This window comes from Cyprinus carpio, chromosome A9 (genome assembly GCF_018340385.1).
Source record: "Cyprinus carpio isolate SPL01 chromosome A9, ASM1834038v1, whole genome shotgun sequence".
Classification (NCBI taxonomy): domain Eukaryota; kingdom Metazoa; phylum Chordata; class Actinopteri; order Cypriniformes; family Cyprinidae; genus Cyprinus; species Cyprinus carpio.
The window spans coordinates 14,696,700-14,721,144 of record NC_056580.1 but is presented as its reverse complement, the minus strand read 5'-3'; the positions used below and the strand labels follow the sequence as shown (position 1 = coordinate 14,721,144).

The 24,445-nt window shown below is 37.2% G+C and overlaps 1 protein-coding gene across 2 annotated transcripts; it reads left to right on the top strand.

Moving 5' to 3' along the window:
* Positions 1–903: 903 nt before the first annotated feature.
* Positions 904–24,172, top strand: LOC109095823 (5-hydroxytryptamine receptor 2A-like). 2 transcript variants are annotated; one of them, XM_042763727.1, is made up of 3 exons: positions 904–1,479; positions 15,183–15,383; positions 22,417–24,172. In XM_042763727.1, exons 1-3 carry the CDS (start codon positions 1,017–1,019, stop codon positions 23,220–23,222), a joined length of 1,470 nt encoding a protein of 489 aa, XP_042619661.1. In that variant the 5' UTR covers positions 904–1,016; the 3' UTR covers positions 23,223–24,172. The 2 variants fall into 2 exon arrangements, with proteins under 2 accessions (XP_042619661.1, XP_042619662.1); XM_042763728.1 differs by having other exon boundaries at positions 907–967.
* Positions 24,173–24,445: the final 273 nt, after the last annotated feature.

Below are 24,445 nucleotides of genomic sequence, written 5' to 3'. Positions count from 1 at the left end.
ACACATTCACATGTAAACATTTATTCCACAAGACATGACTGCCAGGTTAGATGTACAACAAAAAGGAAGATAAGTGGTATAGTGCTGGGGGTAATGAGACAGTTCAAATGTAAATGAAAGAGTGGGAGGAGGGAGAGAGAGATCTTAGTGAAATACATAGCATGACTGATGTACTTATATAGAGGACAGATGGATGGACTGATAGAGGGATAGATTAGACCTTTACATATATATATATGTATAGATGTATGGATGGATAGATATATGGATAGATGGACATATAGAGATTGATGGATAGAAGGATTGACTTCAAATAGTAAATTTGTGTGTTTATGTTTTTGTCTAAATGTTTTCCTAATTTCCTTTGGACCTCAAGCAAGTGGAGCGTGTGTATGTGTGTCGCCTGTCACATTAAATAAGCTTCCTGATTTGTCTTGGTAGTTGCAGCGGCAGGTGTAAAAGAAAGAGAAACACCTGAGGAACTTTCACTAAACCCCTGACTCACACTTCAGTCTCTCTCTCTCCCCTCTCTCTCAGCACAGCTGAATTGAACGGAATGATCACTGGCTTGAGGAGGACCAGAATCTGCTAGCTTGCTACACAGCAAGAGAGAGCAGAGAGAGGGAGTGCGAGAGAGCGCACGCTCAACTAACAGGTCACCCAGCTCGTAAAATCTGTGGTGTTCTAACATTGAGAACAGAGAGGAGCAAGAAGACTTCACTTAACAGACGCAACACACACTGCACTTTCAGAAATACATGGATTATGGGAACAACATTGCGTGTTTATACCTTATATTTTCCATTTTTCAGGCTTTTTGGTGACAGTGAAAGAGTAGCAGGAAGACTTCAGGAGTGTTTTCAAAGAGGACAAAATGAAGCAAACCTCTGGACTCAATGGCTCAATGGCTGGATGAAGGATGCTATGAAACAAAGAAGGATACATGACCTATAATCGAACTTGGGAGGTAACAAACTTTTGTCTTTGAGAGTCTGTCAGCATTAATAAGGGACATTATGAACTTGCATGCCAACATTTCAAAACCTGCACCTAAAAGCGTCTTCACCTCTTCGAACCTGATGCCCTTTGACCCTGACACATGGACACAGAGCCCGGACATCATGCTGGGTAATGTGGTGCGCAACATTTCGTTTGGCTGTAACAAAAGTTGGGCTGATGTATCTCTCTTTCCCAATTTATCCATGAGTGGTACTTCCAGTGAAAAAACAGAACTGCTGTCATGGCAAAGGTGCAACGGCGAGACGAGTACAGAGGAGTTAGTTCAGAAAAACTGGGCTGCGCTACTGATTTTGGTTGTGGTCATTATTACGGTTACCGGGAACATTTTAGTAATCTTGGCTGTCAATCTGGAACGAAAACTGCAAAATGCCACCAATTACTTTCTCATGTCATTGGCAGTGGCAGATATGCTTCTGGGACTTCTGGTCATGCCTGTCTCCATGGTGACCATTGTGTATGGTGAGTCTGCTTGATTTTGACAGTAGTAATTGATTATGTAGGCAGTGATATTTGTATGTAAGCTTTTACTTACATAGTGTTGAATGTTGATTCTGAATAACAGTAATGTGTAAAAAGACACGGTGTGTATATCTGTCAGGTTGCAGTAGTTTCCAATCTGGAAAAGTTTGACATACAGATGTGGTTGATTTTGATAGAGGAAAGACAGAATTTTCCCACCACAAACTTTGGGATTTTCCCACCTCCTACTTGAAAATAATGACTGGAATGGAGCTCTAAATCGGACATGGATTAGATTAGATAGATCAACCTTGACCTCAGCAAGAAGCATCATTTGATATCATGTCAAAGATGGCAGCGACTGACAATCATGGCACAACATTACGCTTATAATGTAATATTACGATATAAATATATAGGATTTTTGTTTGTTTGTTTACCTTTGGTCTGCTGTTTTTAAAGCAAACGTGAGCATTTCATGTTTGTGACTTTTGTTTTTGCCATAATTGGCATAAAAACGTTACGTTACGTTACGCTACGTTACGCTTTGTTAGGCTATGTTATGTGGCACCATCTTGTGGTGTATTCTGGTATTGCCCATTCAAACTCCAACAAAATCAACATGATTGGAGCAGTGAAGGTTCGATGTCTAGGGATGTGAGAGACTAGTCGACTATGCTTGTGTAGTCATTTAAAAATATATTATTTATTGTTTTCCTTTATTTTATTTTTTTTTTCATTTATTTTAGCATTATTATTTATTATTTATTATTTATTATTATTTATATATTTTACAAAGGCTATATTCAAACTGACGCCATGTTAATTTTATGTTTTAAAAATAAAATATTAGTTTGAAAAGTGGATATTGCATTAGGCTCAGAGAAATGTCCACTTGGAAAATGAGCAAGGTGTGGGAGTTTTGGTTTCGGAGAACCTAAAACTATATTTTGGCTCATGTTAATGACGATTACTTGTATGTTTTTTACAAATGGGATTCTTTCGAATGGATTGCATATCAAGCAAATAGTAGTCGACTAGTCGGTTACATAATTTCCATTTAAACATCTGTGAATTAGTCCTAGCACACATCCCTGGTGATGTCACAACCTCGAGTCAGACGTGATTGGACTAGACAACTTATACACTTCAGTAACCCTTTAAATTATGACATACTCTATAATATGTTAATAAAAACTATGTTTTTATAATATGTCAAGAAAACAAATTGTGCACATTTTTTGAATTATTGAAAAACTGCTTGCGTAAAGTGAGGTATGTTGTATTAACATACACATTGTTTGAAGTGACTTCTGCAGCATACAGTATTTGTGGTATTTCATGGTAATTTTCTAACCTGGCACATTTCTGAATGCATTTAAAATTTTAGTTCACTGTTTTCACTGTCCTGTTTAATTCTCAAGTTTTTAATATATATGGCCATGTTTAATTTTCATTCCACATTGTATTGTTAATTTAGTTTTAATTCATTATCTGTCATGTTTCATCAGCGAAATGTTAATTTCTGTGTAATTTGTTATTTGTGTACTTAAAGTGGATGTGTTAATTGATCATTAGTGGCCTTGTATACACTGACGAGGGTATTTTCATGCAAACGGTTTGCTGGATGACATTGTGGATTATTTTATAATGAGTCCAAACAAATGAAAAATGCATGGTTTAGCACAACAGATTTTATTTGGAGTTTGAAAATCTGTTTTCTATTCGAGTAGGAATAAGAAATGTGTTTTTCTGATGGAGCTTGATAGTGAGATGTCATTGTCATGCTGTATTTCAGGCTGTTGTCTGCAGCTTTAAAGAACTCGGAAACAGAGAGGTTAAGATCACACAAGAGTGTGCATGAGAGAAACATGCCACCCTCTTCAACATTTCCATCTCTCTCTATGTCTCTCTTCTGTTCATCTGTCCCCTCTGTATTTGCTGTGGGAAGTATTAGTACCATTAGTCAGACTGTGGATGTGAATAAATGTCATGTCACTGTTTCCGGACAGAGTCACATGTTACAGCTCAAACCTTGTTAACATTTCAAGGTGTGTGTGAGTGGAATGACCTCTGCTGCTTACTAAATTCGTCTGTTAAATGGTTAGTCAAAATAACCCAATAAACTTGATGTTGAGGGAGAATTTTGGGAGAAAGTCGAATTATTTTATGCTGCGTACATGCTTGGCTGATGCTATTCAAATCCACTGGATGCTGGAGACACTCAGTACTTCACCTGTACTTATATGAAGCAATTTGTATTTGTCTCCTGGCTGGCTATGCTTTTTTTGTTTTTGTTGTTCAGGAAAAACGTCACTATTGTTGCTTGAGCATTTTTGCACCTTTATTCTTCCTAATTAATTGGCTTGATTAAACTCTTTTGTCCTTGTGTTTGATGGTTGAGTCACATTCTGTCTGTTCCATTCTCTCCTTTTCTCTCTCGCTGTCTCACATGCATGCATGCATGTGCATACACAAACACAGGGTTTCCTGAGAATGTTTCTGTAAAAATTATAAAATCATTCATTCTTTCTAAAGCAGGACATTTGGACCGTGAGTATGTGGGTTTTTATTTTCTTTTAAGAATATACTGAATGGCAATTATCATAAATGCAACTCATATTTAGAGGAAAAATCTTGTTTAACTGCTTAAGCTTTGGTGTGTAACCCATGGCGGTAGAGATGCACAATATTATAATTATGGCTGATACCAATAAGCCGATAATAATTTTCATATTAATATTATATTTATATATATTGATATTAAATTTATTTAAGTTTTTCAATTGTAATATTTTCATATGAAAATATAAAATGTTTTATCTAAGTAAATGATGGGGTCATGAAATGGAGAATCAAAATGATAAAAATCATACTGCAGGTTTCAGAACTCCCCAGTTTCAAATATAAATTATTATTTTCTACCCTTCTGAACTGACAAGATTTAAAATCAGGAGAAACGTGACGTCACGATTCTCCTTGTCATGCCCCTTAACATGAGTCATAGTCATACGTAATCAATGAGGTTTGTTCTGAACAACTCATGTCTGTAACTCTCAGAACCGTCTGCAGAAGAAGTGGAATGTTCTCATATATTGAGCTGGCAGTGAGCGTGTGTGCTGAAAACACAGTGAGTGTCGCGTGTGTTTGAGTTTGTGCATCGGACAAAACTGTTGTCATGTTTATTTCTGCTGTTATATTAATCCACACTGAGTAAAAAATGTCCAAAGCTTTTCATTGTTATCAACATAAATTTTTATCACAATCTCAATATGATATTGTTTATCGCCCATCCCTACCTGCATTAGCTGAATATTTTTGTTATTTGAGCTGAACACATTTAATTATAGTTTGTTACCATTGCTATTATTAACTCTTCACACAATGTGTAGCTAGTGTTTTACTGTTGTTGTCTTTGCTAGTAATCTGTAAATAGATATTTGGTTATGTTTAGGTTGCAAATAGGGCTGGGCGGCATATTGAGTTTTCATGATATATACTGTATACATTTTAAACGATGGAATGAGGGAATACAGTTTATATTGATATAAAGTAGTTTGATACGAGCGACACAGAGTGAGTTGCTGTAGGCAAAGTGCATAATCCAATTTGTCCTAAACATGAAATATGCTTTATATTTAGGGCTTTAAAATTAACACGTATAAAGCAGCTTGCCCTGTCAGATAGGATACTTGTGTTTAAGATGTAGTTGTGTTTTCCTCAGTGCATAACTTATATTTCACAGGTATATTCTCCTCTATGCCCTGCCTTTCTGAAACGCGTCGATTTTTTACAAAGCTCATCGTTCTGAAAAGCGAGGTGCACACTGATTGGCCAGCTATCCAGTGTGTTGTGATTGGCCGAATGCCTCAAGTGTGTGACGGAAATGTTACGCCCCTTTACAAACTGTCATGCCGTATGTGCCCGCGCGATGAGACAAAACCATTAAAACCCACTACAAACGAGGCATTTGTTGCATCCAGTGGGGACATAAATACTGATTATAATGACTTGTACTGTCTTTCTATGCGTTGCATTGTGTATTGTGCTGCGTAAACATAAAACCATGTCTGCATTTGTGATCGGCGAAACGACAAACAAGCGCTACTCTACACTGCTCAAAACTCGCATTTGAATCATCATTGGCAAATTCTTTACATATGAAAATGTACTTACAGACTGTGAGTCAGAAGCGCCAGACTGTCCTTGCAAAGTTGGAATTGCCACACTTAATAGAAACAGACACCGGCATTGTAGGCTACTCTCACAGGAAACAGTCCTTGTCCTCCGCAAAATGCGCTTCACACATCTGAATATCTGGGTTGAACTGTTCTGGAACAGTGTTGTAAATACAACTTAACCACTGATTTCTAGTTGAGACCTCTTTTGGAAGAACAAACAAAGTAGCCTCGCTTTCACAATGAAACACAGCGTCTCCACAACATGGCGCCGGCGGCAACAGCGAGAATAAAAGTTACTTATTTCTTTGTGTGAACATTTGGGCAGCGTTATGTAAATCGTTCCACATCGTGATGTGGACATGTGGTGGCGTGTTAGAACGAGCTGTTTTAGGTAGGCGTGGTTGACTCCTAACTTTTATAAAGAATATCTCTTTGGATTTGAGACTTAAGTATTTGCAACTTTACAGATCTTCTTTATGCACCAAGAGCTTGTAACACTCCAAAGAGAAAGGAAAAATTTAAATCACATCATATAACCCCTTTAAATTTCATTTTTGGTTTTGTGAATTTAACTTCTGCTTTAAAAAACATTATTTTTGTTTTTAATTTCTAATGTTACAATGTTAGACTGCACGTTGCAATGAAGTTAGTCAATCATAGCAGAGGGCATTTAATTCCATTTCTGCATAACGCCCCTTGAAATTGAGTGAGTTTCACAGACAGTGAAAACTGACATTTTGAGAAAACTGCATTTCATGACCCCTTTAAAAAAATCTAAATGCTCCAAGTCAATATAGACATCACAACATTATAATGTACAATATTAAAAATGTAAGTTTTTTTTTTTTTTTTTTTTTCAGAAAAAAATAAATGCACCCACAAAATAAGCTCTGAACGCAATTTGCACACATCATTTTCTCATCCTGGGGACTGTAAAGTATCTCTCCACCACTGCAATCCAGCCACCTGAATTGGCTCTTTAAAATACAAATATCTAAGCCACCTTCACAATTTGAGGGAATGTCTTCGTAGAAACATTTCTGAGAACCAGTGATGAGGATCAGCGAAACACCCCTGAATCTTCCACTGAATCACTTGTAAACACAGACAGATTCCACTAGTCTTAGAGGAGAGCAGAGAGGCTGAAGTGATTTCAGAAGAGTGGAGATGACAGAGAGATCGAGAAACAGACGCATCGGACAGAGATCTTTAAAAATTCCACAAGAGAGGGATCACATCTGAAGCAGCAGGGGTGATAAAATCAGAGAGGAACTCCCATTGAGTTTCAGCAATGACGTACTAGAGCTGTGACGAAGCCCACAGTGAGTAATCCAATGGTAAACAGAGGCGTTTTATAAATAGCAGCGCATGTTTCTAACCCATTATCCTAACAGGTAAGAATAGCCCTGTGTCTGTCCATTATCTCACAGGAGGCAAGGGAGCCAAAAAAAAAAAAAAAAAAAAATTATAAATTTTCCTATTAGAAGTTGACCATTAATATCCAACCAAAAGTTAGTAGTAATTATGTTATGTTATGTTATGTTATGTTATGTTATGTTATGTTATGTTATGTTATGTTATGTTATGTAATGTTATGTTATGTTATATGATGTATTGTATTGTATTGTATTGTATTGTATAATTGTAGTTTTCATTTTTGAAGCAATTGAATAAAGTTAAAACTACATAAACTTGATGTGACTTGGTTCTAATGAATGTGAATGAAAGGAATAAAGCAATAAGCCATGAGAGGCCATGCGCTATAGTTACTTTATCATGGTTAATGATCATTAAAAGTGATAAAGACACTAGTATTTAATTAATAACTACAGTACATTTATTACATAAAATAATTGATAAGTCTGACTGTAGGCTGTTTACAGTTACCAAGCAATTTATGTTAATATAGAATATCCTGTATTAATGTTACTTAGCTGTGTCAGATTTTCAGAATAGTCTTTCTTGTATGCTTGTATATTTTTGGTCTTTTGTTTGTGTTTGTTTTCCATAGATCCGGATGGAGTGACAGTTAGGGAAGCCAAAATAACTGGGATCAGAATACACACAGACACCAATTTCCTCCTGATTCTCTAAAACCTCGCAATCTCCCAAACGGCTCCACAGCAGAGCTCTGGCATAATCCCCTGCCACGTCATGTCACCATGACGATAGAGTGTTCCAGAACAACACTCAAAGCTCAATAGCTGCTGTTAATGCAGCATTGATGGTTTTCTGGCACAGGTGGTCTCTAGGTTGCCACGGCACTCACCGACTAAAAAGAGAGGAGTGACTTAATGAGCAGCATGAAGGGCTAATGACGAGCATCTGCGTAGACACTAAAATATATCTTTCATTCTCATTAGGGTCATGGCCGCTTTAAGCACTTGACACCTGTGCCACATCAGTAATGGCTGTTTAACTATTCTCTTTTGAACATACACCTGCATTATAGATCTGGGGTGGGTTGTTATATCTTCTGGATGGATATGGATAGCCATCATAACGTTCCTAAATATGAACTGCAAGTCTTTTGCATCTGCTGTTACAGCATAGAACCCTGTGTCTTACTTACTAACCACCTGAAGTTGTTTAATCATAATCAGGTGCTAACTATGCTGGAATAGCACATTCAAATAGCATTCAAATTCAAATGTGTATTCAAATTAAGTCACTGCCATTCTTTTCAGCACAAACACGCCTCCTTTCTATGTAAATATGGATTACAGATTGCACTTTATTAAATAGAACTCACCTCTATTTGCCTACCGCTGTTAGCGTTGCCAAAGAAAAAGATTTTCTATAGATCATGGAAGCAGTTATTAATCAAACAAAGATCAAACAATGGCGTTTTAACCAGATATATATCCAGATGTCTGGTGTTGTTGGCAACGTTTTCTCATTTTAAAGATAGTAAATAAGTAAATAAGAGTGGCACTAAACCAACACAAACAGCATGTGCAAATAAATAATGCTATCAGTATGCGTAATTCATTCACCCCTAAATGATTAAAGGAAATAATAATAACAACAGAATGATTGGAAAAATGTGGCTATACCTACATTTTTGTGAAACTCCAAAAACACACATACACTAGTGCCAGTAAAACAATGTTATTCCTTTTAACACAAATTATAATTACAGCGACAGATATCAATTAATAAAGACTTACTTTCACATAATTCCTTGCACAATACTAATTCATGACCTCAAAACAGTTGCAACATAATGCATGATTTGTAAACTAATACATTTTCATGTTTGCATCACATAACCAGCTCCATATGTATGCCTTTTTAGTAAACTTGCTTTGCAGCTCACCTGGTACAGCACTGCACTCGCGATGCAAAGTACAAGTCCTCTGAAACATTCTTGATAAAAGAGCTCAAAGCCATGTATAAGCAAGATAAAAAAGAGCATGGTTGCTTCAGCAAATACGTTATATCACGTTTTTAGATTCTCTTTTAGGTTTGGTTTGGGGTTTGTGTACGTGGTACATTAATTTCAAATGCAATACAGCATTATTGATGCCACTCACTGGACATTTAATTTTCAAAGTGCTGTGATATTTACATAATAACCTAACAATGTGAACAAAGTTAAAACATTGCCAGATTCACATTTATCTGTTTAGGATAAAACTGAAGACACTTTTAGGGCCCGTTACTAGACATTTCACGTTGAAATTTTCGTAAAATGCACAAGCAGCATAATGTAATTTTGCAGAAATGTTGCCACAGGCACTTTTTTCCACTAAGCCTAGGTTGAATAATTGTTCAAAACTAATAAATAAAAATCAGTTTTCAAACATTACAATTTCATAATCTTTACCATTGGTTTTCATGTGTCTTGTATCCCATTGTGACTTGCCATGTTTGAATATGTGCTAGTAAAAAATGATGTACTGGTCACTGTACTGGTTTACAGGGAAAATGGCATCAAGACTTTAAAACATGCGTCCATTCAGAAGGGTTTGGAAGAAAGATGATTAGGAAAGAATTCCATTTGTGTAACGACTCATCATCATTCTGAGTTGTTTGCAGGACAAACAAGAGGTAAAGAGACAGAGTGAAGTGGTGAGAAAGGTGTGTGGGTGTGGGGACAGGAAGTGGTGATTAATTAGTCTGATAGATTCAGGGCTGCTTAACGAGGCAGAGGATGAGTTCAGGAAGGGTCAGGGAAAAGGGAGTGAGCCAGAGGTATTGTAATTATCCTTCCACCGACACAAAGGCACACAGACACACTCCTCATGACATTACAGTGAGATTTCTTCCTGCTTTTAGGCAAATATCTTTTTTTTTGACATGGTGACAGTGACGCATGTAATCATGCCCTCAGTGGTCATTTCACTGGCCTCTGGCTCAAATCAGTGCTTACATGAAATACATTTCAAAATGTTCCAGCACTCTCAAGTCTTTGCTAAGATTTCTCATTCAGCTTGCTGAAATCTTGGGCTTGTGGTAAGGCAAAGCTTTTAAGGCAGTGGTGCGTATGTGTGAGTGTATTCATAGTTAATGTTTCCAGAGAGGCTGTATGGTTAAAATCACTGTAATTTCATAAACAGCACTGCAAATGAGGACTTTCCATAGACTGATTGTTTTTGCTTCCATTAAATTCCTTTATATTTTTTGTCAATGGGAACAGAAACAGTTTAGTTATAAACATTCTTCAAAATATCATCTTTTGTGATCCACAAAATAAAGAAAGTCATATAGGTTTTGAATGACTTGAGGGTGAATGATCCCTTTAATTTACTACATTTTAATACCATTTTAACAAATGAGGACAAAAATAGCTTAGTTCTGGGTATAAATTGGTCCCCAAAATATAGTACACTCACACATACACACTCTTACACACTTACTGCTTTTTAAGGTGTCCTTCAACCAAATCAGGCTATTATCCTGCTTGGCCAGATAACATTTGGCTTTCCTCTGAGGCACAGGCACAAACACTCTACAGATTTGAGGGAATTTGTCAGGTTGTTGTTGGGTCTTAGAATTAAATGATGGGTGATTACGGATTCAATAATTAGGGCATCCCCCGAGCCTGTACCGATGAGCAACTCCAATTAGACAAACTGTCTGAAGGGTTTTTAATCGAGCCTTTTCCCTTCATTTGTTTCCCTTTCCCTTTCAGTCCCAAGCACAAACACACATAAATGTATGGCATTTTGTTTTAATGGATTATTAATTAGCCTCTGGTTTTGATGTGGCATCTTTTGTTTGAGCTTTATTGAATAAAGGCACAGCTGGCAGAATCCTCAGAGCGGAGAAAAGGATGACGTTCTTCATCTATCATAGTCTATTCATAAGCACCTCTTCTGCCTGCCAGTGATTGACCTTTTATTCTTTTACTTCTATGTTTTCCTGTTTGTGCTTCTTTCATCAAGACTTTGATTTTTATTTGTGCCATGATGCATACCGCTACATCAAACAGTCCCCCCATCTTAATATTCTCTTAAAAGACCTTCATCTCTTCTTATCATAAGCCCTGATCCTCTCTCTCTTTCAACTCATGCTGTAGGCAGTTTCCACGAAATGGGGTATAAAATACGCCTGAAACTCTTTTTTTTATTATTATTTTTTTTTTCAATAAATAGTCATTTAAATGAAGTGCTTAACCTTCTAAATATGTTGATCAGCGGGCTGAGAAGACCATCCTAAATATTATATACGTGTTTTTTTTTTTTTTTTCACATTTATTTTCGGTGTGGTTTGATGGAATATCATAAATCACATACATACAATTTAATACTGTTTAAATACAGTTTGAAACTCTGATTTGTGTGGTTTTACATTTATGGTGATTAAAATATGCTAAAATTCATTGCATTTTATATTAATTTAAAATAATTAAAATATTAAATAAAAATATGGGAATACAATTATAATAAATTAATGATAACTATTTTAAGTACGATAAGTTTGATAGCAGTTCAAATTATGATTTTAACATAAAATAAATATCTAAAATGATGATTTTAATTGCTGGATCTGTGGGTGAGAGGAAATGAGATGTATCCGAATAGTGCTTTAAAAATGCATACCATTTTCAAAGAGAGTGCCAGTTGTTTCATTCTGTGTACTGTCACATGGCTAATACCAAATATATTTGTTTGAGCCGTGATGATGGCAGTCTGCATGTTTATAGTAAAACGTATCTATCTTTAACTAGTGTGTCACCCAGACAGACTTCTTTTTACACCTCAGTTCATAGTGAAGGCAGGAGATAGCGTGGGAGCTTTTCTAAGCTAAGATAATGTTATTTTCTCAGTTTATCTCCTGTGCTGCTGCATGCATTTATCAAACCACAGACTGAGTTTTAGCTGAAGCCCAAACTGAATTTCTTCTGCAGAGAAATTCACAGCATCTGTTTTTGAGCATTGAATTTAACTGTATGGAAGCAACAGGTTCTCTGTCACTTTGAAAGAACACAATAAACACACACATATAGGGAAACTTAAGTAATACCGTGCTGAGGTAACAAGTCCAATAATAAACCTGAGTGAATTCCAATGAGGAATGATGTGATTGGTGTGATCTTTGTTTTGGTGATTAATGGTCTTTATCATATTTTTGCACAAAAGCTCTGCACAGTCATTCATCCACATATGACCATTCTTCCCTTCACTTCCTCTCACTGCATGTAACCCATTTCCTACAGCTCCTCCTACTGTTATTCTCTCACCCATTTCTTTTTCTATATTTTTCTACCTCATTTCCTCTTCCCTTGAAAGACTATTTTCTTTGTGGCTCTTCATTTGTGTTGGCTCCTTTGGCTTAGCCTTTGTGCTTAATTTCAATCTTTTGTCAGTGAAAAAAAAAAAAAACACAAATCTAGTGAAAGAGCTCCTTTCATAAGAAAACACATGACAATAACTGCAAATTGTTTTAAATGTATTATTAATTCAGCATTTCTCCACTTCACAGTTTGTGTCTGTGTGTGTTCTGTACAAAGTGGCATGAAAGTGTTAAGACTGAAATTTACAGTTTCACTGATGAGTCTTTGGTGGATGGTAATTTTCTGCCTGACTGCCCAGAGCGGAGTGAGCTAACGCTACTGCACTCACAAAACTGAACTAACTCCTCACCAGTGGCTTCAGTGTGCTTGGATGGATTGATGTCCAGCTGGATAGATAGACAGGCTGACACTGTGGGTATACAGACAGACAGAGATAGATAGATAGATAGATAGATAGATAGATAGATAGATAGATAGATAGATAGATAGATAGATAGATAGATAGATAGATAGATAGATAGATACTGTGCGTTGCGGTGCACTCGTGAACATGTCTGAGATGTATATATTGTGGAAAAAATATATATATATTTTTTTTTTTCAATTTGCGTCACTTCATAAAATTGCTGTTAAGACACTGGAGTCACATACTTTAATGATGTCTTTATACCTTTCTTTATACCTTTATACCTACCCTGAAAGTGGTAGTTGTGTAGGCTGTCAATGGAGGAACAGAAAGCACTCAGATTTCAATAAAAATAATCTTCATTTGTGTTACAAAGGTGAATAAAAGTCTTATGGGTTTGGAACAATATGAGGGTGAGTAACTGATGACAAAATTAACTTTTATTGGTAAACTTTCCCTTTAAAGGGGTCATATGATGCGATTTCAATTTTTCCTTTCTCTTTGGAGTGTTACAAGCTCTTGGTGCATAAAGATCTGTAAAGTTGCAAATACTAAAGTCTCAAATCCAAAGAGATATTCTTTATAAAAGTTAAGACTCGTCCACACCCCCCTAAAACGGCTCGTTCTAACACACCCCGACATGTCCACATCACTATGTGGGAAGATTTGCATAACACCACCCAGATGTTCATGCAAAGAAAGAAGGCGTTCCTTTTATTCTCATTGTAGTATTGTTGTTGCCGCCATGTTGTGGAGATGATGTGTGTTTCACTGTGAAAGCGAAACTACTTTGTTTGGCCTTCCAAAAGAGGACGATATCTAATTTGTCCTACCTGGAGCTTATTCGTGCTGGTCGCTGAGGAAATACATCAACTTTGCACTGTGTTTCGCCGGAACGGCTTTCACCATGGATGAAGCAGAGTTCAGCCTGGGGTCGTCACATGTGGTTGCCTCAAGTCCAACAGACGCTCCTTCGTAGAATCCACCGGCCGCGCCATTCTCAAACCGCCCGCCTCTGCTCATTCAAGCCAGCCGCGGCTCACTCTAGGCCGCGGCTCACTTTAGGCCTTCAGCCTCTGCTCACTCAAGGCCGCGGTGTGTGACGCTGTTTCATTGAGAAAGCGAAATTACTTTGTTTCTTCCAAAAGAAAAGACGAGAAGAAATCATGTTTATATCACGTTTATAATGGGTTTTATGTTTATGTTTCATCGCTCCGGCCGGACAGGGCATCACAATATGTTAAGGGGCGTAACATTTCCGTCAGACGCTTGAGGTATTCGGCCAATCACAATGCACTGGATAGCTGGCCAATCACAGCACACCTCGCTTTTCAGACCGATGAGCTTTGTAAAAATCGATGTGTTTCAGAAGGCGGGGCATAGAGGAGAAACAATAATGTACAGTATGTGGAAAATAATGTGTTTTTTGAACCTTAACACTGTTAAACATAAAATTTAATGTGCTGAGTAATGGCATTTTTTACACTGTGTCTGATATTAAAATCAGTGTGACACACTTTGCAAAAGGCGTGGGCACTGTCGATATGGCTTTGAGATATGAAATTAAATTCTTCCATCCAGCTGTTGTTAAATTTACATGTATATTTTGCACCACCTGAGTCTTCTCCTCCCATTTCCACCAGTGATGCTTAAATCAACTTCCCACGTCTACTACCTGTGCACAACTGTTGTAGGTTGTAGGTTGCCAGGTTGAGATCCCAAATGGGTTGAAATTTGTATGATGTGTCGATTGTGTAAGTAAGATGCGTTTCATACAAGATCTGGCAACTGGACATCCTTGGAATAATATATTAATGTGATTATTCATATAACACGGTTTGGGCCATACAAATGATGGGATTTTACCGGGAGAAATAACAAAACGGGATGGAGGTAGGAGATGGGTGTGAAATATGGGAGACTCCCAGGAAAAACAAGACAGGTATGACAGGTATGATGGATGGATAGAAAGAGTACTACACTCTTACAATAAAAGTGGTTTCCACAACAATACCACACAAGAACCATTTTTGTACTTATACTGATAGATAGATAGATAGATAGATAGATAGATAGATAGATAGATAGATAGATAGATAGATAGATAGATAGAGTGTTGTAGAAAATAAACTGCTTTTCATCAGAGTGTCAACTGAAAACACTGTCAGTGATCATTAAGTGCTTTTGCTGCTCTCAAGAGCTCATCACACTCATGCCTTCCAGTAAAATCACTCAGTTAAGCTTAGTGGACAAAGCCCATTAAATTATCTCACAGGGTCCATTAGCATGTAACAGGAAAGTCAATATTTCAAAGCCTTTTGTTGTCAGTTTTATTCATTGGGCCTGATTTTCTGAATGTCTGTGTCTTCTTCAGGTTACTCCTGGCCCCTCCCTGCATCACTGTGTCCCATGTGGATCTATTTGGATGTTCTCTTTTCCACCGCCTCCATCATGCATCTGTGCGCTATCTCCCTGGACCGTTATGTGGCCATCCGTAACCCCATCCGACACAATCGGTCAAACTCACGCTCCCGTGCCCGGGCCAAGATCACGGCCGTCTGGACCATCTCAGCAGGTACACCTGTTGCCATCAACATGCGGGCATGACACTGTGCTGTACTGTGATGTGAAGCCATTTTTTTAAGACTGTTGTGAACAGGATGTAATTCTGTCTTGATGAGTCATGACTCTGATCTAATGTATGTTGACTCCTAACCCTAAGGTTGTGGGTTCGAGTCTCGGGCCGGCAACACCACGACTGAGGTACCCTTGAGCAAGGCACCGAACCCCCAACTGCTCCCCGGGTGCTGCAGCATAAATGGCTGCCCACTGCTCCGGGTGTATGTTCACGGTGTGTGTGTGTTCACTGCTGTGTGTGTGCACTTTGGATGGGTTAAATGCAGAGCACGAATTCTGAGTATGGGTCACCATACTTGGCTGTATGTCACTTTCACTTTAACCACTGACTCTGCTTTCAGAAAATCTGAGGAAAGATTCTTTATTGGTTTTAATATGACCTTGGCTGTTTAGAGCCGCTACTATAATGAAGAGCATTCCAAAGAGGGTCTTTAAACCTTTATGTTTATGTGTAATAGAGAAATCAGTGGCTAATAAACCTCCTAATAAACCTATTTTGTCATTCAGCAGAGGAGAGGCTATTGAACACATAAGTGGGGGAGAGAGTTGGGTATCAGTGAACGAGAAGTAAAATTGCAGCAATATTCAGTTATATTATAGATTGGAGCTGAAAGGCAACAATGAAACCTGCAGTAGTGACTGCAGCTTCATCAGTGTCCTGCTGATCATGTCAATGGAGCACCACAAGGAAGAAATAATTGAGAAGAGAAAGAAATAGCATAATGGAAAGCTTAAAAGTAATGAATTTTACAGGTCTGGGTCAATGAATGCTGAAGTCATGAATATTTCCAGCATGCACAGTGTTATTTCCACCATATCTCAAATCATGTGTGTTTAATAGCATACTCTGTATATAATTTGTGAAATAAAATGGCTCCATCTTTCTAAGATTAATTTCATAGCTAGCATTTTACGGATCATAAAATACACACAAATAAAAAAATTTTAGCAAAAAATAATGAAGGCATGGTGTTTCCAAGATAGTTTTAGTGTGACCTTTATATAAATGAAGAAAAATAAATCTATTAGTTTTAATAAAAATCAACCTCTGCTGTGCCCGAAGTTGAAGAAATGCCAAAACTCTGATTGAAATATCACTGATTGTTATTCGATTTGCATGCAGGACAAACAGAAATGGATATTTTGAGTGTGTGTTCACGGTGTGTGTGTTTGTTCACTACTCACTGCTGTGTGTGTGCACTTGGATGGGTTAAATGCACGGCACAAATTCCAAGTACGGGACACCATTACCATTGAGCCACATGTCATGTCATGTGAATGCCACAATGCCATATACATCACAGTAATGCAAAAAGAAAAACAAAACAGTCTAATGAAATACATTTATAATGCAAAGCAATATAACTAAAGTCAGCAGAGACCGATATAGAACTAAAATATCTGCACTAATAAAGTGGTTAAACTGTGCGGGTACACTTTTGGATACAGCATCAGTTCCCAGTACTACAGTCTCAAGCCTCTGTGAGCTTCGGAGTGGTTAAAGAGCTGAGAGCTAGTGCTACTTTAAAGTGAAGAAGACTTTCTGATGCCAATTATGTGTTGTTTGGGGATCAAAGTACTGTAGATCTGCTAACATTTCAGAGATTAGGGCTTTTTGAGAACGAGTCAGATGCTTTTTAAAAGACAGCAAGTCTGGTTGTTAAGACAAAAAGTGGATTTTTTGTACTGGATTATTTGTTCTTTTTCCTGCATAACAGAATGCATCCATCCATCCATTGATTCAAGTATTTGTAATGCAAACCAAACAGATCAGCTGTCCCCCTTCCTCTTGATGCTAAGCAGCTCTCAGTCTGCTTTAAGGCAAGACACTTCAGACAAAACCATTATTTTTTCATGCACTGGTCAATTTTGAGATTTTAGGCTGTTAGAGATTTAGCATGTTATGCTTCCATAGCATGTCTTCTTTCAGAAAGGTGGGATGAAAGCAGCCAAAATACACATTGTTTAAAAACAGACGTTTGTTTTATTAAACATTTTATTTGTCTCTATAGATTTCAATTACAATACACATTTTTTGTTGTTGTTTACGTTTTGTTACGTTTTCTCAAAATTATTTTTTTTCTCCTGCACTGAGCCAGAAATCTCAACTTCTGAGCATACTTTGCATTTTAATTATTATCTATATTCTGAAGGTTTTTACAGAGGAGTTAATATATAATTCACTTGATTTATGTAACGTTTTATTCAAAAAATGGGTGTTGACAGTATTTCTTGATTTAAAGAGTGATAAAAAGATTCCCTTGGTAAAAACCTTTAAAGCTGCTGTATGTAAGATTTTGACTCTACTTAAGCATAAAAATACCATAATATTTTGCTACTGTTGAGAGACTGACAACCCCCCCAAGTCAGATTCCCAGTGAAATGCAATGAGTTTGCTTCCTTCTTTTCTGAGAAGATCATCAATATCAGGAAGGCGATTAGCACATCCTCAAGTAATGCAGAGGTCAGACAGATTCGGCTGCAATATCAAAAAGATACTATATCTATTTTTGAAGCAATTGATAGCAAATTTTGGAAGACAGTGCAGCACCTAAAATCGTCAATCTGCTATCTTGACACACTTCCCACATCTTTTTTTCAAAAGTGTGCTTAACTGTTTAGAAGAAGATCTCTTAGAAGTGGTGAATGCCTCACTTCTTTCTGGGACTTTTCCAAACTCCCTGAAAACTGCAGTTGTTAAGCCCCTCCTGAAAAAGAGCAATCTTGATAACACCATTTTGAGCAATTATAGACCAATATCAAATCTACTTTTATAGGCAAAATTATAGAAACGGTAGTTTTTAATCAGCTGAACAAATAATTAAACTCAAATTGATACCTGGACAATTTTCAATCTGGTTTCCGACTGCATCACAGCACAGAGACAGCATTCATTAAGATAATAAATTATATTCGCTTAATTATTTTGATAATTAATTGATTCTGGCAAAATATCAGTGCTGCTATTACTAGATCTAAGTGCTGTGTTTGACACTGTCAATCACAACATACTACTAGAGAGACTGGAAAACTGGGTCGGGCTTTCTGTTATGGTACTCAAATGGTTCAGGTCATACTTAGAAGGGAGAGGGTATTATGTGAGTCTAGGAGAGCATAAGTCTAAGTGGACGTCCATGACATGCGGAGTCCCACAAGGCTCAATTCTTGCACCGCTCTTGTTTAGCCTCTATATGCTCCCACTAAGTCAAATAATGAGAAAGAACCAAATTGCCTATCACAGCTATGCTGATGATACACAGATTTACCTAGCCTTATCTCCAAATGACTACTGCCCCAATGACTCCCTCTGCCAATGTATTGATGAAATTAATAGTTGGATGTGCCAGAACTTTCTTCAGTTAAACAAGGAAAAAACTGAAGTCATTGAATTTGGAAACAAAGATGAAGTTTTCAAGGTGAATGCATACAGTACCTTGACTCTAGGGGTTAAACAACTAAAAATCAAGTCAGGAATCTTGGTGTGATTCTGGAGACAGACCTTAGTTTCAGTAGTCATGTCAAAGAAGTAACTAAATCAGCATACTATTATCTAAAAAACTTTGCAAGAATTAGATGTTTTGTTTCCAGTCAAGACTTGGAGAAACTTGTTCATGCCTTTATCACCAGCAGGGTGGTCCACTGTAATGGTCTCCTCACCGGCCTTCACAAGAAGACTATTAGACAGCTGCAGCTCATCCAGAACCCTGCTGCCAGAATTCTGACTAGAACCAGAAAATCTGAACATATCACACCAGTCCTCAGGTCCTTACACTGGCTTCCAGTTACATTTAGGATTGATTTTAAAGTACTTTTACTCATTTATAAATATGCTAACTGAATATAAACCTAACAGACCACTCAGATCAGAAGGATCGAGTCAGTTAGAAATACCAAGGGTTCACACAAAACAAGGGGAGTCCGCTTTTAGTTATTATGCTGCCTGGAGTTGGAATCAGCTTCCAGAAGAGATCAGATGTGCTAAAACATTAGCCACTTTTAAATCTAGACTCAAAACTCATCTGTTTAGCTGTGCATTTATAGAATGAGCTCTGTGCGAAGTCCGAACTGATTGCACTGTATTTTATGTAAAATCATTTTATGTTTAACTGTTTTAAAATCATTTTAAATCAATGTTTAAATCATTTTCAACGTTTATAAATTCTTTGTTTTACTTTTGTGATTTATTTTTTTCATGATTATTTTACTTACTTTTATGTAAAGCACTTTGAATTGCCATTGTGTATGAAATGTGCTATATAAATAAACTTGCCTTGCCTTGCCTAATATGTTTGCAGATATTTAAGAAACATGCTAAGTTAACATACTTGTTTATATGAAAACCAATGCTACTGTCAGTTATTCTCCTTTGAAAATGTGTGTTCAGGCCGGAATGTCGATTTTCGTTTTGGTTTGTGAATCCCGTCCACTGCTAGTTAGCTCAATTGTATCTCGGCTCCCCGGGTTACCAGTTGACGGAAAACACAGCGTATTTTGTAGAAATTTTGTCGACAACTTGTTTAGACCATGCCCCTGGGTGCGCCGACTGTTTTCCCCTCATTAAACTGGTAAAAGTGGATTCAGACACGCCCTGAGTGTGGCCTGCACCGTGCGCTTTAGACCATGCGCTTAGATTGTGAAAAGCCCTAGACCAGGTTTGAGTTGGCCAATGTGCAGTCTATTTTCAGTTCCTCAAAATAGCAACGCGCCAACAATGTGCCTGAACACACCTCTTTTTTAGACCAGCATGCCTATGAGCGCACAAATGCATTTGCTATTTGAACTGCGTGGCACAGGAAGGAAAAATGAGAACCGCGTCGGGCTGAAACTAGCAAAAACACTTGTGCTGCGCTTTGCGCCGCATTGCGCTGTGTGTATGATAGGGCCCTATAACTGAGACGATTATGAATAAATCTGTTGTGAAGATGCAGCCCTTAGAGGTTGAGAGCTGTCAGTGGATTTGAGCAAAGCACTGTAACATCTTACATTATAATGCTGCTTTTCTAACGTTAAACTCTGTTTACTCTGATGCCAAAGTGATGCCAAAGGAGGTTGATAGTGAGCAAGATAAAGTAACCCCACTTATTTTTGAAGGAGAAACCTTACTGATACTGTATATATTTTTAATCTCACCATCTTCCTCTCAGATTTGGATACACAGTGACACACATTTTTTTACACTCTGTGGTTCTTATCATAGTCATCCAAGGCCTGCAGTCATCCGTAGATGCACAGCCAATGCCATCATTGCACAGCTAATGCCCCCCCCCCCCTTCCTTACCAGCTCGGTTTCCCCCCATCGAACCCCAGAGATCAGACACGATTTGCAGAGATTTACTGTTGCCATGGAGATCTTTTATCACCATGGCAGTTTCACTGAAAGTTTGTCCTTGAGCGATACAAGATTTCCATTTCCAAGATGCTCGTGGAAATGAGAAGTATATCATATACAACATTATACAGGCTAAACTGAATGCTAATGGTCGTAAATAGCTGTGTTATTGAGGTTATGCCTCTACAGAAAAAAAGTCCCATCAATTACTGTGCAGTAACCCAAAGGCATGTGACAAAGATGGATATTTTTGCTGCCTAAGCATAAGAAATGTTTCTAAGTAAGTAGAATAATATGAACCTGTCCTCGAACAAGAGATCCATCATTCACGGCGTTCCCATTGAGCCACCCAGCATGTTTTTAATAAATATACACCACCTGCGCTCTCAGTTTGAAACAGTTTAATGATTTTTAAATAAATGATGTATTAGTGTTTGAAACAATTAATAGAAAGTGTTTACACATGATAACGAGCCAGGAGCTATTTAAAGAAAATCTTTATCATTAAAACAAGATGTGATGATAGGATTTCAGACAGAATGTGTGCTCTTGAACTGATGTTTGTGAACAGCTGTGTGTGTGTGTTTCCTTAGAGATAAGAGATGGTTTATAGACTAATACATTTCTTATCATCATGAGTCAGCTGTTTAAGTGATATTCCTTTATATGCACAAACTTTTTCTAGTCCAAATGAATTGTGGGGCTTGTTATCTTCAAAGTGATATGTATCTTTTACTGAAAAAAAAGAAAAAATTACAGAATATGATTAAAAACCAAATTTTAAAATACATTAACAGAATTAAAAACAAACAAATGAATTGCAAGTTGATATGTCATCTATTATAGCAATTCGATGTATTAGAATATTAATGTTGATGATGATTATTAATGACATTAAATCCCACTTTTTGTAGTTTTGTGGTAAACTTCATTCTTGTGTTTGATTTATAAAAAAAAATAAAAATAAGATAATCTATTTTCATAATTTACTGATAAAAATATAACAGAACAAAATAAAAGAACTACAATGTCAGATTTTCTAAATGCATTGCCGCCATTAAAAATAAAAATGGATGAATTGCATGTTAAAATGTTATCTATGTAAGCAATATTATACATATAAAAATTATAAACCCATACTCTTTATTACTATATGTTATTAAAACAACTGTATTATTTATTTATTAAGGCTGTTAATACATTTTAATATTGGTTTATTAAATGAACATGAACCTCAAATTCTCAATTAAGAGTGTCTTCCTTTTCATTATTTAGTGATAAAAAAATCACAGAACAGAATGAAACAGTTATGTCTGATATTCAAATTGTATTAACTCTGTTAAAAAGAGTAATGAATTGGATGTTAATTTGTTATACATGAAAGCACTATATGAACTATTATTTATTTATGTCTGCTTGTACAAATGGACTGTGAAGAGAACACAAATAGAACAGCTGCATATGTCATAGATAAACTGCAGGTCACACAACTTTGCTGCTTTTGTGTTCTGTGTGAAATAAGAAACTGTCATCATTTCTTCTCTGTTGTTTGGTTTCTTTGCCACCTTGTTTTTTGGTCTGTCACAATTTCTGCAGACTAAACTAAACTACAAATGCACTTTCTTCCCTTGTCTTTCTGCAGGCATCTCCATGCCAATCCCAGTGCTGGGTCTGCGTGATCACACCAAAGTTTTCAAGGATGGCAGCTGCCTATTGACTGACAACTCTTTTGTGTTGATTGGGTCCTTTGTGGCCTTCTTTGTGCCATTGACCATTATGGTGGTGACCTACTTCCTGACTATCAGCGCTCTGCAGAGTGAGGCCACACTCTGCCTTGACCAACTGGTGCCCAGGCCCAAATGGAGCGCAGGATTCACTCTCAACTTCCTTCCTGGACCCTCATTCTCACCCTCAGAGAAAAAACTGTTCTTGCGCCGCTCGTTGAGCCGCGAGGCGGGGGCAGAATCAGGGGTTGTGACGCCACCTTTCGGACGGCATACAGTGCAGTCCATCAGCAATGAGCAAAAAGCCTCCAAAGTTCTGGGCATTGTCTTCTTCCTGTTCGTGGTCATGTGGTGTCCATTTTTCATCACCAACGTTTTAGCGGTAGTTTGCGAGCCAGCAGCATGTGACGGCGATGTGATGAACAGACTGTTGAATGTGTTTGTGTGGGTCGGTTACCTTTCCTCTGCTGTTAACCCGCTGGTTTACACTCTCTTCAACAAGACTTACCGCTCTGCCTTCACTAGATACATCCGATGCCAGTTTCATGAGGAGAAGAAACCATTACAACTAATTCTGGTCAACACCATTCCACCACTGGCCTATCAGTCCACACACATGCCGCTCACTGGATCAATAGGCAATGGGGATTTCTCTCTGCCCCTTCCCAATAAAAAACACCATCTGTCCAAAAGCAGCAAAAATGAGAGTGTCAGCTGCTTGTGAATTCACTCGGTGAACTCACAAAATGCCAACTGTTACCGTGGATTTTTCTCTGGGTTTCATGTTTGGCATTCTCTCTGTCTTACCTCTACAAAAATCAGCTCCGATTGGTCTAAAGTACTATTATTCAAAGCCCAACTGGATCTATGAATGAACGGCTTCACGCTAATGACTTTATCACAGGGTACTGATACATCAAAAGACCTTCGTCTGACTGGGATCTGTCCTGACCATAAATGACAGTTGAATCACTGGGATAAAAATTGTATATGTGTTAAGTCAGAGTTTGGTTTCATGTCAAGACTTTTAGTTTTTTATGTAGCATTTTATATGCCAGAGAGTGAAGTTTAAATTCATGGGAGATCAGCTGTGTTTTGTTTACAGTGTCTGATTTTTGAAAACAAGTGTGGATAAAAGTTGTGATGTGACTAGAGTTTTTATACTGCGTCGAACAATTGAGATGCTGTAGCCTCATTTGTATAAGCTGATGTTTGTGCTGCTGGTTTATCAATTTAGCAGACATTTGTATTCAGTGAATCCAGACTCAAAAGCTCTCTTGAAGGACAAAATACAACTTTGGTTTTTGGACCTGCACTTTACCTTTAAAAGTATGAAACAAACTGAAGTGTCTATGGTCAAAGAATAAGGACCACTTTTATTTCATTATTAGAAGAGGCATTTTTCAATGATTCCTTTTATTCTTATGGATAAGAACTAAAAACCTTATAGAAGCCTGTTTCCACTTCAGAGTAAACAACAATAACAACAATCAAACAATTAAATAAAAGTGGTTAATATTGTGAGATGAATTTAAAATAAGAAATAAACATAAAACTACCTAATGAGATACACAACAGTTGGGGTGACTAATATATTTAAAGTTTTTGAAAAAAATATCTTATGATCACCAAGCCTGCATTTATTTGATAAACAAATACAGTAAAAATAGTAATATTATCAGTTACAGTAACTGTGTCTATTGTAATGTATTTTAAAATGTAATTTATTCCTGTGGTGGAAGAGCTGAACACTCAGCAGCCATTACTTTAGCCTTCAGTGTCACATGATCCTTCAGAAATTGTTCTAATATGCAGATTTGGTGATCAATAATTAATTTTTTTTTTTTTTTTTTACTGTTATCAGTGTTGAAACAGTTGCTGCATAATATTGCTGTGGAAACCTTGCTGAATAAGTTCCACAATTGTTGCAAAATCACATTGTGAGAA

Coding starts and splice junctions, on each gene's coding strand:
- LOC109095823 (XM_042763727.1), top strand. CDS start 1,017: ATGAACTTGCATGCCAACATTTCAAAACCTGCACCTAAAAGCGTCTTC. Junction 1,480..15,182: donor CATGGTGACCATTGTGTATG/GTGAGTCTGCTT, acceptor TGTCTTCTTCAG/GTTACTCCTGGCCCCTCCCT. Junction 15,384..22,416: donor CGTCTGGACCATCTCAGCAG/GTACACCTGTTG, acceptor GTCTTTCTGCAG/GCATCTCCATGCCAATCCCA.